The sequence below is a fragment of the Nematolebias whitei genome, chromosome 8 (genome assembly GCF_014905685.2).
Source record: "Nematolebias whitei isolate Nwh7 chromosome 8, NemWhi1, whole genome shotgun sequence".
NCBI classification, from domain to species: Eukaryota; Metazoa; Chordata; class Actinopteri; order Cyprinodontiformes; family Rivulidae; genus Nematolebias; species Nematolebias whitei.
In genome coordinates this window covers 15714588-15728761 of record NC_056505.1, presented here as the reverse complement: position 1 = coordinate 15728761, position 14174 = coordinate 15714588, and the positions used below count along the sequence as shown (strand labels likewise).

The 14174-nt window shown below is 37.9% G+C and overlaps 1 protein-coding gene across 1 annotated transcript in view; it reads left to right on the top strand.

Moving 5' to 3' along the window:
• The window catches only part of dock8 (dedicator of cytokinesis 8), a 71573-nt gene extending 59074 nt beyond the window's left edge, over nt 1-12499 (top strand). Inside the window, exons 38-48 of the mRNA XM_037680987.1 lie at nt 51-151; nt 1859-2051; nt 3078-3221; nt 4507-4638; nt 4952-5086; nt 5500-5589; nt 7101-7337; nt 7428-7571; nt 8604-8710; nt 11182-11352; nt 12088-12499. Coding sequence (XP_037536915.1) covers nt 51-151; nt 1859-2051; nt 3078-3221; nt 4507-4638; nt 4952-5086; nt 5500-5589; nt 7101-7337; nt 7428-7571; nt 8604-8710; nt 11182-11352; nt 12088-12139 — 1506 coding nt within the window. The 3' untranslated portion in view covers nt 12140-12499. The remainder of the gene's footprint in view (nt 1-50; nt 152-1858; nt 2052-3077; nt 3222-4506; nt 4639-4951; nt 5087-5499; nt 5590-7100; nt 7338-7427; nt 7572-8603; nt 8711-11181; nt 11353-12087) is intronic.
• The last annotated feature ends 1675 nt before the right edge of the window (nt 12500-14174 follow it).

Here is a 14174-nt window from a genome sequence, read left to right as displayed (position 1 = left end):
GCTAACAACAATTTTTTTTTAATTAAAGTTTTTTATGTTTGTATTTTCAGGTGGATGAGCTTCTAAGAAACCTCAACAGTATTTTGTCAGATACAGTGAAGATGAGAGAGTTCCAGGAAGATCCTGAAATGCTCATGGACCTCATGTACAGGTGAAAACATAAAAGAGCACTTGTTCTGTCCAAGGCTCCCTCCTTTATTTTATTTCAATTTACCCTTTTTGTTTCCTTCATTCCTCTCTTACCATACACTGATGGATTTTATTTCTCTGTGGTCCAGGCTGTTTAGCCTCTGTTTGCTGCACTCACTATGGTAACCATGTGGTAGCAGTTTAGTCCTCTGATCTGTCTTTGTGTGTATGCAAATCTAAACAGTGAGCACACAAATGTGTGTGTGTGTGTGTGTGTGTGTTTGGGAGGGACAGAGAAGGGGAAACACTGAGACACAGAGAGAAGATGTGCTGGTGTGGATTTTGGCACATCTCTTCAGTATGCTTCAGTATTGTGTACATGGATTATTTCTTGTGAAACTTTCTGTTTGGGTTTTGGCTCTAGTCACCTGGTCAGTGTCTGTCTGACCAGTTAGTGTCTCACTCTGATTACTTGCATTTACCTCAACATTTAATTCCATTCTACCGAACACGCCAACGTCGCTAATGCACATTTGGTTGTTATTCTGCTGCTACACTCGTCCTCTGGTACATGTAAGGTTTTGAGATTTATTTGCAGCCCATATGCTGACATATACGTCATAAATGACTCACGGGCTTGAACTATGCTGTATTTTATTTTTTGATGCACAGCACATTTGTCTATCCATCCATCCATTATCTTTACCCGCTTCTTACTGGGTCACAGGGGTCACTGGTGTCTATATCCAGCAGTCACTATGCGAGGGACGGGGGACACCCTGGACAGGTCTCCAGTCCATCACAGGGACACAGAGACAAACGAGACAAACAAACATTCACTCTCTCACTCACACTTAGGGACAATTTAGTTACTAATCAGCTTAATATGCATGTTTTTTGGTCTGTGGGAGGAAACTGGAGTTTTTTTCAATTAAATTAAATTCAGTTTATTTATATAGCGCCAAGTCACAACAGAAGTCATCTCAGGGCACTGAACAAAAACATTAATGTATAAAAATAATAATTTAATATTATTTATCTGAGGAGCAGACTGCTTTGAATTTAACTCCATCACATAACTACCCTCTTGCGCAAGCATGAAGGGGACAGTAGAAAGGAAAAACTCCCTCATGAGGAAGAAACCTTTAGCAGAACCAGGCTCAGGACAAGTGTCCATCTGCTTCAATGGGCTGGGTTTGTTAGGATCAGATGCACAATGGCAGGTCAAGGATCACTTGTTAAGCTAGAAATTGTATCGAATGAAAACTATTCAGTACACACATGCACGGAGGGAACATGCAAACAACACCCAGAAAGGCCTCTGGCCGGGATTCGATCCGGCAACCTTCTCGCTGAGAGGCGGCAGCTCTACCAACTGTGCCACCCACATTTAATTATTTTTTTGTCACATTTCAAATGCATTAGACTGACATGCATTTAGAATGTTAAGAAGATGGATGGATGGATGGATGATTTATTTCAATAGCTTTGCATAAAAAAAATCACATACTGTAAATGTAGTAAGTTTAATGCACTGTGTGTATTATATTTATATTTTCATTTGCAAGCATTTCCCTCTTCAACTACATGTGCACCTTTTTGTGCACTCTAACAGTTTTCTCAGCCAAGTTGTTCTCAAGGAAGATTTCCATCTTAATTAGACTTAAAGATCATTAAATAAAGGAAAAAGGAAAGAGGAAACAAAATAACCCCCCTCCTTTCCCTCCAGGATAGCAAAGGGCTACCAGACGTCTCCTGACCTCCGTCTGACATGGCTGCAGAACATGGCAGAGAAGCACAACAACAGGAAGTGTTACGCTGAGTCCGCTATGTGCCTGGTTCATGCTGCCGCCCTGGTGGCCGAGTACCTCAGCATGTTGGAGGATCACAAGTACCTTCCAGTCGGGAGCGTCACCTTCCAGGTACATTAAGAAACACTGCATCCTCATGCAATAAATTAATAAATAAAATTAGGCAATGCACAGCATAAACAATCACAGAATATTTGTTATAGCTTGTAGTTCAGTGGAGTAAAACTTTCCTTTTATCGAGTGTATTAAATCAAAACTAAAACTTCATTTTCTGTAAACATGAATTGAATTGTTAGTTTTAAACAAGCAGAACAGAAGCTAAAATCAGCAAAACCATGGCTAAAGGTTAAAATAAACAATAGAGCAGCTAAGAACTAAAAATCAGAAAGCTTAAAAGAGAATAGAAAAACCAAAACAGAACAAGTACACAAAAGTAGATTTCATACAACAATGTTTTTGAAGGAACTCAAGAGATATCAGTGTAGTTCAATGGGTATATGTAAATTTAAACATTTAAAAATTATGAACGTTATAATAAATATACCAAAAGTCATAGCACACCATTCCTGATCGAGTCATCCATTTTGATAGAAGAATGACCTAAAAACGCAAAGTTTTCAGAAGTAGATGGATTACGAAAAAATACAGAAAAGTAAAAAAATAATAATAATTTATTCTGCAAACTATTATACTACAAATCTCCTTATGGAGTGAATGCCTGTAGATTTAATAGCGTGTGCCAACAGTGAAAGAAATTCACCAAAATCACTTTATAAATCTGGTCCCCTGACATCTTTGCCTAACATGATGCTTTTGAAGATTAAAGTGTTGATAAACCAAGCCAAACCTGCGCCTTTAAGAACAAATCACCAGTCAATTTCCTCAAATGAAAAACAAATGAAAAACAAGCAGTTAGAAAAATGGTGAGGTCGTTATTGAGCTGTCTCCCACACAGACGACACCACCGTAGTGCTTCAGTACAGGACACGCCAACCTGCAGCAGTCAGCAGATCATTGATTGGACGATGGTCAAATTGGTTCCTCTCGCCGCTGTAGGACATGTGCTTTTAAGCCACGCAATTGATTATTTGATTAAGTGGACTAACTAATTGATTAGCCGACCGATTTTCTGCTCAGAACATTTCCCCTAACGTGCTCGAGGAGTCGGCTGTGTCAGATGACATCCTGTCGCCGGATGAGGACGGCGTGTGCTCAGGGCGCTACTTCACAGAGAGCGGCCTGGTGGGACTGCTGGAGCAGGCAGCTGAGCTCTTCAGCAACGTAAGATGAAGCTACATGAATGTTTATAGCATCACTGTATATTAAGCTTTGGACTTTAATGCAAAAAAAAATGTTTTAGCTGGGTAAAATTAAAACAGAGTTTAAAGAAAGGGTTCAGATTCTTTGAATCTTGGGTTGTGTGAAAAGGTTATGAACAAATGATATCTTACCTGTTGTAGATAGCTCTTTGAACAATCCCATTTTGGAGAAAAATAATTTAATTCTGACCAGATTGAAGAGTTAACAGCGAGTCCAAGCAGAGCCAAAACCAAACAACAACTAGTTTATTGTTGTCACTGTCTACTGTTTTGTTGTCTGTACTTTATATGTTCTGTCTGGAACAGGTCCCTCTTGTAAATGAGTCCCCATAGCTCAGTGAAGCTAGCCTGTATAAATAAAGGTTGAATGAATAAAATAAAAAAACTTCACTCAAAGATTTAAAAATAAACTTATGTATATACACATGTACAGTAGTACCTCGCTACTTCGCGGTTCGTTTTTTTGTGGACTCGCTCTATCGCGGTTGTTCAAAATAAGAGTGGACATGACACACAATTGGCTAATTGATGGATGAGCCGCATGATCGGCATAGAATGTTTATTTAAAATTATTTATTTTGAATTATTTAGCACCTTCTGCAGCAGCCCACACTGCAGGATAAGCTTCCTCCTGCAGCTGAACAGCTGATCTCCATGCAGAGCGGAGAAGTGGGCGTGGCCAAGAGCAGCCACCTGCTTGACCACTCTAAACTTTAGTTTAAAAATATTGTTTAAAATATTGCAAGAGTGTGTGAAATGTTTAAAACGCGTTTTAAAAAAAAATAAAAAAAATAAAAAATAATATATATATATATATATATATATATATATATATATGTGTGTACTAAAATAAACTACTTACCTTGCAGTTTTCCACTTCTCATGGGGCTTCAGGGTACGGATCCCCCGTGATAAATGAGGGACTACTGTAATGTGAAACTTGTGGCAAGGTTTAAGTTTATAAAATAACATTGTCACATCTGCTATAACATATTTCAGCAATGGAGCCGTTTTTTTAAGGTGGTATGTATGGTCTTGGCCCTGCTTCACCTACCTGTTAGGTCACCAGTCCCATCACATATAAGCTCTACTGTACATCTATCAACAAGAATTACTAAATAGTAAAACCTTTCCTCAGAACCGTGTTTCAAAAGAACTGAGCTATCTCTTTAATAGGACAGTAACAAACAAATCTTTGTCAAGCTTTTACTGTTCAAGCTGACCAGCAGTGATGTCTGTCTCCTCAGGGTGGTCTCTATGAGGCCGTGAACGAGGTCTACAAGATCATCGTCCCAGTCTTAGAGGCTCGCAGAGATTTTCGAAAACTGGCTTCTACGCATGACAAACTTCATAGAGCCTTTGATAACATAATTCAAAAGGTAACAATTAAAAGGCATCTCATTCATTTTTGTTCATAGTTAAATGAAAAAGAAATAAAATAAAGGTTAATGATCTTTGTTCAGTATTTCTTTTAGAACTTGGTAGAATGTATGTAAAAACACATTTTAGAGCTTCGAACCTTATAAACATTGAATATAATGATAGTAGTGAAAAGGAAGGGCTTTTTTTCTTGTTTATAAGTCTATTGTGTTTCTGGCCTGAAATGTGGTTTATACCATAACATCCTATTAAAGGTAATTAGAAAAATATTTTACTTGTTTTAGTCTGATATAATATCTTGTTTCTCTCCAGGGCCATAAGAGGATGTTTGGAACCTATTTCCGTGTGGGTTTTTATGGAGCGAAGTTTGGCGACCTGGATGAGCGGGAATTTATTTACAAGGAACCTGGGATCACGCATTTACCGGAGATATCGCACAGGCTGGAGGTAGCACAGATGAAAGGCCACATATGCTGCTTTGTGCAAGAAAAAGGAAAGACAGTGTGCCCACTTAATGATGAAATCTGATAATAACAGAGAAACCTTTGAATGAACATAATGACAGAGAGCAAGACTAGCAATTATACATCTGTTTTTAGTGAGTTTTATAGGAGCTTTGAAAAAAAAAACATTTACATGCTTGCAAAGGTAATTAATTCCATTCAATGTCAGCATCAGGTATTTATCAAACCTGTGGATCAACTGTTTTATGCTTTCAATATTTTATTCACATTTTAGTAAGAAATGGGTAATCTTACACAGCAATAAAATCAGTACATGTGATTTTTATGTATTATGTACAGGTAGTGTTTATAGTGTAAAGCATAACAAGATAATGTTCTAATTTTCCTGGCTCTTAGAACTTCTACAGTCAGTGCTTTAAAGACGACACGTTGGTGATGATAAAGGACTCGACACCAGTTGACAGAAAGCAGCTCAACCCCAACAAGGTATCTGTAATATCATGTCACTTTGTGCACTGGTACAGAGCTGCAAAAATTGTTATATCTTACTGATTTCTTTACGTTTAGCTTCTTTGAATCCAGACTTTCTTGTATTTTAGATTTCTTAAGCAATAAATCACTTTGAAGTTTTTTAATATATATACATATGTCCTTTTTTTGTATTTTCACTGCTTTTTCCTTTGTTTTCTGTCCAGTTTATGTACCTGAACATAAATGCATGTTGCACAATGTGAGCTTAAAGAATGAGTAGAGGGCTAAAAAAGAAGAAAGAGTTAAAGCCCAAGACCCCTGACAATACAAAAGGCGTAGCTCTGTAGAAACCAACTTTAGTGAAACTATGGATGGCTTAAGACTTTTGCACAGTACCATATATTTCCTTACAATTAACTGTTATAAGCATGATGAAAAATAAATATCAACAAAAGACATTGACCATAATTGATCTGGTGTGTTATGGTTCATTTATGGAAACTTTGCTTCCATAACTTTGCTGTCCTTGTGTTAGACATGCATGGACATATTTGAAATGCTAGGTTTCCTGTGAAAAAAGACAAAAAGATATGATGAAGCAGTTTCATTATATATTTTAAGAACCTCTACAAAAGAAAGAGGATGATCACAAACAAAGATTTCTTCAAACTATGCCAATTACAATCAATCAGGCTTTTAGAGAAATGGGAGGCAGAATCTGTTCTGATTGTTTTTAATGTACACAGAACAGCCAGAAATGTATTCTTGCTATTAGTCCAGAGGTTAGAAATGCACAATTGTCCAGTTGGATAATATACTTTCTGCTATTTTGGCTGAAGTTCAGAGGAGAAAAAAGGCACTCAAGTTTGCTGACTGTTGGCAAGATTTTATTTTTTATTTTTTTTAATTTAATTCATGTTTTCATTTATTTAAAAGAAACAAGATTAACAAAACAAATTCATCAAAAAGAAAAAAAAAACTGAATGAAAAGGGTGCAGAAAGAAGAAAAAAATCTTATTATATCTGCCCCTTATTTAAAAAAAAACCCCAAAAAAACGAAACAAACAACAACTTAGGCTTAAACATCTCCAAAGTGAAATCCTTCACATGGTATCATACTTTCCTAACAATTTTGCCTTAATCATCTTTTTAAACATATACATTGTTTTAGAAATTTTTATGGTGATATCAAGGCGATTCCACAATCCTATTCCCTGAATTACAATGCAGCTCCTTCAGACTAGTTCTAAATGGAGGTTTTCTAAACATTTCCATTCCCTTAAGGTTATATTGACTATCTATTTTTATCAAATTTTAATTGGATATTTAGGGGTAATGTTTTTTATGAGCTTTATACATGACTTGTAAAATACTATATTCAACCAAATCATAAAATCTTAATAATTTCAACTGATGAAATAATATATTTGTTGGGTGACCATAGAACTTCCTACTAATAATTCTTATAGATCTTTTTTGTAAAATGAAAATAAGGTTTGTAATTGTTTTGCATGACTCCTCTCCAGGCATATATCCAGATCACTTATGTGGAGCCCTTCTTTGATGACTATGAGATGAAAGACCGCCTGACGAACTTTGAGAAGAACTTCAACCTGCGGCGCTTCATGTACACCACACCCTTCACCAAGAGCGGACGGCCTCGCGGCGAGCTCAACGAGCAGTACAAGCGAAAGACCATCCTCACCACCATGCACGCCTTCCCTTACGTCAAGACTCGCATCAACGTCATCCAGAAAGAGGAGGTCAGTTCCAAACATGAGACGGGTAATTTTTTTTAAATTTCTTTTTAATTTTTAAGACTTGCATAAATGTTTGATTTCTTTTGCTTCTAGTTTGATCTCACTCCTATTGAGGTGGCCATAGAGGACATGCAGAAGAAGACTCGGGAGCTAGCAGTGGCCACACACAGAGAACAACCAGATGCTAAGATGTTACAGATGCTGCTGCAAGGCTCTGTGGGAGCCACTGTTAACCAGGTAATGAGCACGGCATTTTTTTGTGCGCCACTGTCTGCTTTCTCCTGTTACACAACAAATTTCCTCTTTACATTTAAGCAAATGTTCTTGTAAAATGACTCTTTGGCCTTGTGTCACATGTTTTGTCCTCGTATGCGAGATTATTCACTTTTAAATGCGTTATCGCATGGACCGTTTCCATTGTGATTAGTGTTCAGGTGGGAGACAAGACAGGGATCACACATCAAAGCCTATAAGCCAAACCCTTCCTTTGCTCTCCTCCTGATTCAGTTAAAGCGTCAGCTCATGGTCCCCTCTTCCTTTCATGTCTCCGCTGCATGGCGTGCTGAACCGGAGGTCTCTTTGATCTGATAGCTTCCAGGTTCTGCCAGCATGGTGAATGTTAGAGTAATGACGGAGCTAGCTTCAACGTCTCTGCTCGCCCTCGTCCCGTGCTTTATCTTCCTGCGTCTAATCTGACAGGTCCTTCGCTCCGAGTTGACGGTTGTATACATAACGCTAATGCTCAGCAGCTTTGTAAACATATAACTCTTGACTGTAATCAGCGCCGCTTTTTGTTGCGTGTGGGTCGGCAGCTCACAGGAACCGAGGCCCAGACCCGATGCGTTTGTGATGCTAATCAGCGCTGTTTAACCGTGCCTGTCGTGATGCAAGCATCGTGCAAACGTGCTGTGGTTTTATGATGAATATAAGTTGGGCTAACAAGATTTCGTACTGGGTAAATGGCAACCAAATGGTGGCTGTATGCATGTTTGGCAGTCATGTTAGCAATGCAGGATGCTAATCATGCCTCCTTTATTCAACCCCTTCCTCATGTTTTAGTTATACATTTCGTTTCTTAGCTGCGTTAGACTTTCAGTTTACAAACCCTTTCCTCCCTTTTCTAAATGAGGAGCATTGTCATCCCTTCTTTTGTTCTCACACTTCCAAATACTTCCTCTCTTTCCTTCCTCTGTAGTGCTTTTGCTTTCTCTTTCTTCCTCTAGTCTGACTCTGGCCCGTTGTGTTTGTCCTTGTTCGCTCCTGTCGTAGGGCCCGTTGGAGGTGGCCCAGGTCTTCCTGAATGAGATCCCAGCGGACCCGAAGCTCTTCCGCCACCACAATAAACTGCGCTTGTGTTTCAAAGAGTTTATAATGAGGTAAGATACGATCAAAGGATCACCACCTGGAGATTCTCACTGCAACAAGGTCGAGCAAAAAAAATAAAAATAAATAATTAAATTAAATTAAAAACTAAGGCACAATAAAAATCTTGTAAATATTTTCATGTTAAGCTGGAAGCCTTGAGCTCACCAGCTGAATTTATGAATTTCAATGTGAGTTTTTCTTTGTTACCATGGCACAGGCTCAGCAGGTGGAAACACAGAATAAACCTTCAGAGATTTATTTTTTTGTAGATGATTCGGCATCTGTGTGAGACCTGACTTTGAGGATTAAACGTCTTGCCTAGATTCTCGGTGTGGTCTCGGTTATTGAAAAAATAATAAAACATCAGAAACAGACAAGATAAACACAAAACAAGTTGGTTAAATGTAATAAAATTGGAAACTGAAGTTGTCACGGTTCACCTTCAGATCTTAAACCTGCATTTTTTCTAAATCCATTTGTTATCACTCCTCTGTTATTTGAATTGAACATAACTTTATGCCAAGAAGGATTTCATTCTATTTTGAGTATTCAGAGCAGGATTCAAACCTTCCTTCTCGTGCCACTGTGCCTAAGTCTGCAGTGATTTTGTGCAGACATTGTGTGCATTCTCATCCCCTAGGCATGTCGTTTCCATTTTCTAAACTACATGTCACATTTCAGCTGTCTGGATTGCTACAAGCTTGGCAGCAAATATTTACTGAATTGTCAAGAGTTTTTGTTGTTGTTGTTGCTGTTTTTAGCTTAAATCTAGACAACATTATGTTATTATGCCAATCATCAGCTGTGGTTTTGTTAGAAAATTCATTGAAATTGCCAATCCAACTTATATTTTATAGCTGGTTAAAATGTTATTTTAATATTAAAACAGACTTGCGCTTTATAAATATAACCATTATCTTTCATCACATGAACAGTTACTGAAGTGATAAAATGGTTTTGATTAGTTGGGCATGTTTAGTGAAGCAAAAGAGGTGATAAACTGAACTCCAATTACAGATATCTTGAAAACAAAATGTAAGTTTTTAAAACTAAATTGTTAGCAAGGAAAGAAAATCTCATTGTATAGTAGTCCCTCGCTACTTCGCGGTTTGTTTATCGCAGACTCGCTGTACCGCGGTTTTTCAAAAGAAGAGTGGACATGACACACAATTGGCTGATTGACAGATGAGCCGCATGATCGGCATGACATTTCTATTTAAAATAAATTATTTTAAATTATTTAGAGACCTGTGCTCTCTTGTAAATGAGACCAGTCGCTCTGATTTCAGAGCTATTGAATTCACGTTTGATACTTTTCTCTGTTATTCCCCCCTCCTCAATCTGAATTTAACTTGTATACATCCAGAATTGTTGGATACTTTTAAAGTAATCTAAAAATATACTTGAATCATGTTGCAAAATGTGCATATTTTTGCTGAAAAAGTCTGTTGATTTGCAAAAAGAAAAGAAAAGAAAACACAAGTACTGTAAATTCTCATAGAAAGAAGTACCTAGCTAAAAGCCTGTTCAATTTTTGTAGTTGCTTTGTGACTGTCATTTCTGCTTACTCCCCTGTGAATTTTAAGATATACGGTTACAAAACAGTGCCGTTTCTATATTACCTTCATTAAAAGCTGGGGAATAAACTCAGACATGTGTTTGCAATCAGTGCCTTCTCTTTGATTTCCTGCAGAAAGTTCTTTGTTGGTCATTATGCGTGTTGTGATAGAGTGCTGTGAGAAGTGGCCCTCTACTTAACTCAGCTCAGGTCCTTCAAGGTTTTCTTGTATGCACAATAAAAAAAGACCAATCCTTTTTGTAAAGGAAATAAGAAATTTTATTTGTTTTACTTTGATATGTGGAAGGCAGCACCGTGGTGCAGTGGTTAGAGCTGTTCTCTGTTGGTGAGAAGGTTCTCCTCGTGCACACATTCATTTCCTGCAGATACTCCATTTTCCTCCCACAGACCAAAAACATTCATGTTAGGTAAAATGGTAACTAAATTGTCCCTTGGTGTGAGTGAGAGTGAATGGTTGTTTGTCCCACTTGTCTCTATGCATCCCTGTGATGGACTGGAGACCTGTCCAGGGTGTCCCCTGCCTCTCACATAGTTAATGCTGGAGATAGGCACCAGCTCCCATGCGACTCGGAAAGGAAAAAGTGAGTAAAGAAAATTGATTGATGTATGGATAATATTTGGAAAAATCCACTAAGTACATGGAAATTCCCTACAGTCTAAAACAACTGGACATAAATTTGCAAATTGGTGTGCAAAATCATGCTACACTTTTATCTCTTCCTGGCGATGGAGAGACAATTGTGAATATGTTGGCTGCACATAATTACCATAGAAATCTTGCGCAACTGTAAGGTTTTTGCGTCCAAAAGGATATGGAGTGATTTTTTTTAATTTTTTTATTTCATGTAAAGAAATCACTTTTTTGTAAATGCTGCCACTCTGCTCTGACCTCATATCATGTAGATGTGGTGAAGCAGTTGAGAAGAACAAGCACTTGATCACGTCAGACCAGAAAGAGTACCAGCAGGAGCTAAAGAAGAACTACAGCCGCTTGAGAGAGAGCCTGAGGCCGATGTTGGAGAGGAAGATTCCTGAGCTCTACAAACCCATCATCAGGCCTCGGCTGGAGAACAGGTAAACGCCGCCACCAAAGAGAAGCAACTGCTGCTGTTTTAGCATGAGGAAAAACCTGTCATTGTTTTTTGGTTTTACTGATCATTGAACTTACCTAACATCTTTTGGGTCACAAAACTGCACATAAATTAGTAACAACAGTCGTAATAAGGTCTGTTTTATGACTGACTGTCCTGACTTGAATACATCCTGGAAAAGGACATTTAACACCAACTTTAATATTTCTGGTCAATAACATAAAAATAATTTATAAATTCTTGATACATTAAACTGCAATGAACATTTTCAGTATCTGCCCATTATCTGTATCTGTTCCGTCCTGTTCATGATGATGGGACATGTTTGTCCAAACATTTGACCCGCAAGATGGAGAGCACCATGATGGCGAGACCATCTGAAAGAAAATCAGTCCCCACAGATAAAGTTCAGAGTGAATGCAGCAAATGCGTGCAGACGGAATAAAAGAAAAGGAATAAAAGTTTATTTGAGTTGATGATGACTTGTCATGTTATTGCTCCCTTAAGGAAAAAAACAACATAAATGTGTCCTTTTGAAGAACAAAGATTCTTACAAAAAGTCCTCGTTTCTGCCCTTCACACACAAACTAAGCCCATATCTGTACTTTAATCTGACACGAATGATTCATTACTTGATCCTCCTCCTCTTCATCATCATTCCTTTCGTTGTGTTTCTATCATTTTCTTTCTCTTACTCTCCATCCTCTGCCTCTCTCAGGGATTCCTTCAAACGCCTAAGTTTCCGCAGAGCTCCGGAGGAGAACTCCTGAGATGCCACAGCTTGTTGGAGAGTGCTGCAGAATGGAAAGGGAGGTTGTCACACAATTTAAAGGGTGGAGAAAAAAACAACAATAACTGAAGTTAAGAGCTGTTGGTGACATCTCTGAAATGATCTGAGCTGGAAAAGTTTCCAAACAGAGGATTCAGTTTCTTTCTTTTCTTTTTTGGAGAATCCAGCACGGTGCATTATTGTTTACAGCATCTCCATGTTTATGATGCCCTGCTGCAGGAGGATGTGAGCACAGACGGAGGGGAAGTTGGAATTATAAAATATTCCACTGTAAATTCTTCAACTTTTAATATTGCTGCAGATATTCCCTCTAGGTGGGTACAGCTACACTGTTTTTTTTGGTCCCAAAATTGTGTGTGGGTGTGTACGCGCACGCACATGTGTGTGTGTGCATGCTATTAAATTTGTGATTTGTATGTACATGTATTTAAACTCCCAAATGAATGTGTTTATTTAGATATGGTTTAGAAATGAAGCTTTTTGAGACATAGAAAGCCGTTTTGTCCAAGATGATCATTCTTTTTTTTTTTTCTGAGAGCCAATAAAATGTTACTCTGGTCATCTCTGCATGACATGTACCACTTTAATTTGCAAAGTTTCAGACTGATTGTGCACTTGAGAACTTGGTACAAATTCCTGCTGGCTATATATATGTATATGTTGGTCTTTTTACAGTTGAACACACAGTTTTTAGCTATGCAGCTAACATTTTCACTATAGTTCACAAAGGGCAGGAAGGCATTTCTGGTGGTCCTATTATACAGATATAACCCCCCCCCCACACACACACACACACACACATTTTATACATATATAATGTTGATAAAAAATAATGAGCAATATGTTTACGAAAGTATGAAAAGTGTTTTTTCTTTTTATTGATAAAAATTATTTTTTTAGATGAATCATAGCAATAATGACAATATTTGAATTAATCAAAAATACTCTAGAAATCTATTCTGCTAGCTTCAGTAGCTGTTTGTAAATAGTCTGCTTCCCTTGAAGCAAAGTGCCAAATGTATCTTCCTTATCAAGCAAAGAACCAGATCTGGAATTAGTTGTATGTGCATCCCAATGTCAGGATACTTTCCACTGGATACATATTTTGTTGCAAAAAAACAGATTTTATCACATGAACAAATTAATTCCACAGGATGTATGTTGTTTTTCCTTATCTGTTTCAGCAATGTAAATAGGCTTTGTTCTTTCATAATGCAGATTAATAATTCTCATCTGGATTTTTGTTTCTTCATATTTATTAGCTGTTGAATATTTTTTAAAGTGGTTTTGTTGAACAAAAGTTATGCAGCTTGTCTCAAGTATGTGTAAAATAAAATGTATTTTTGTTTTTGATAGAATCCAAACTTTGTGTTATGTTATTCAACCAGACTGCATAAATCAGGTCTTCTTGGCTCATACCTTTTGTGTTTTTACTAAATGCATACCTTTTACTTGTCATGCATACAATGTTGTTGAATAAACTAAATAAAACCTAATATATGCACTCCTTCACCCCAGTGTTGGTTTATTTTTTATTTTTTTTATTAGCAGCATATCGATCAACAGAGGACACCATCTCCTCTGTGGTTTGCACTGCTCTCACCCACCTGGAGCAGAGAAACTCCTACATGCGTATGCTCTTTGTGGACTTTGCATCTGCCTTCGGCACCATGATCCCCCAGGCCCTGATGGAAGGGCTGCTCCCACTAGGACTGGGTCCCTCCCTATGCAACTGGGTCCTGGACTTTTTGACAAACAAACCACAGTCTGTGATGATCCACAACTTCTTTTCATCCACCATGACCCTCAGCACTGGCTCCCCTCAAGGCTGTGTGTTGAGCCCACTCCTGTTCACTCTGCTCACATATGACTGTGCACCTACCCATCCAGGCTGTCGTATTGTAAAATTTGCAGACTATACAGCGGTGGTTGGATGCATAAAAAAAAAAAAAAAAAAAACGATGAGTCCAGCTTCAGGCAGGAGGTGGAACACCTGGAGAGCTGGTGCAGGAAGA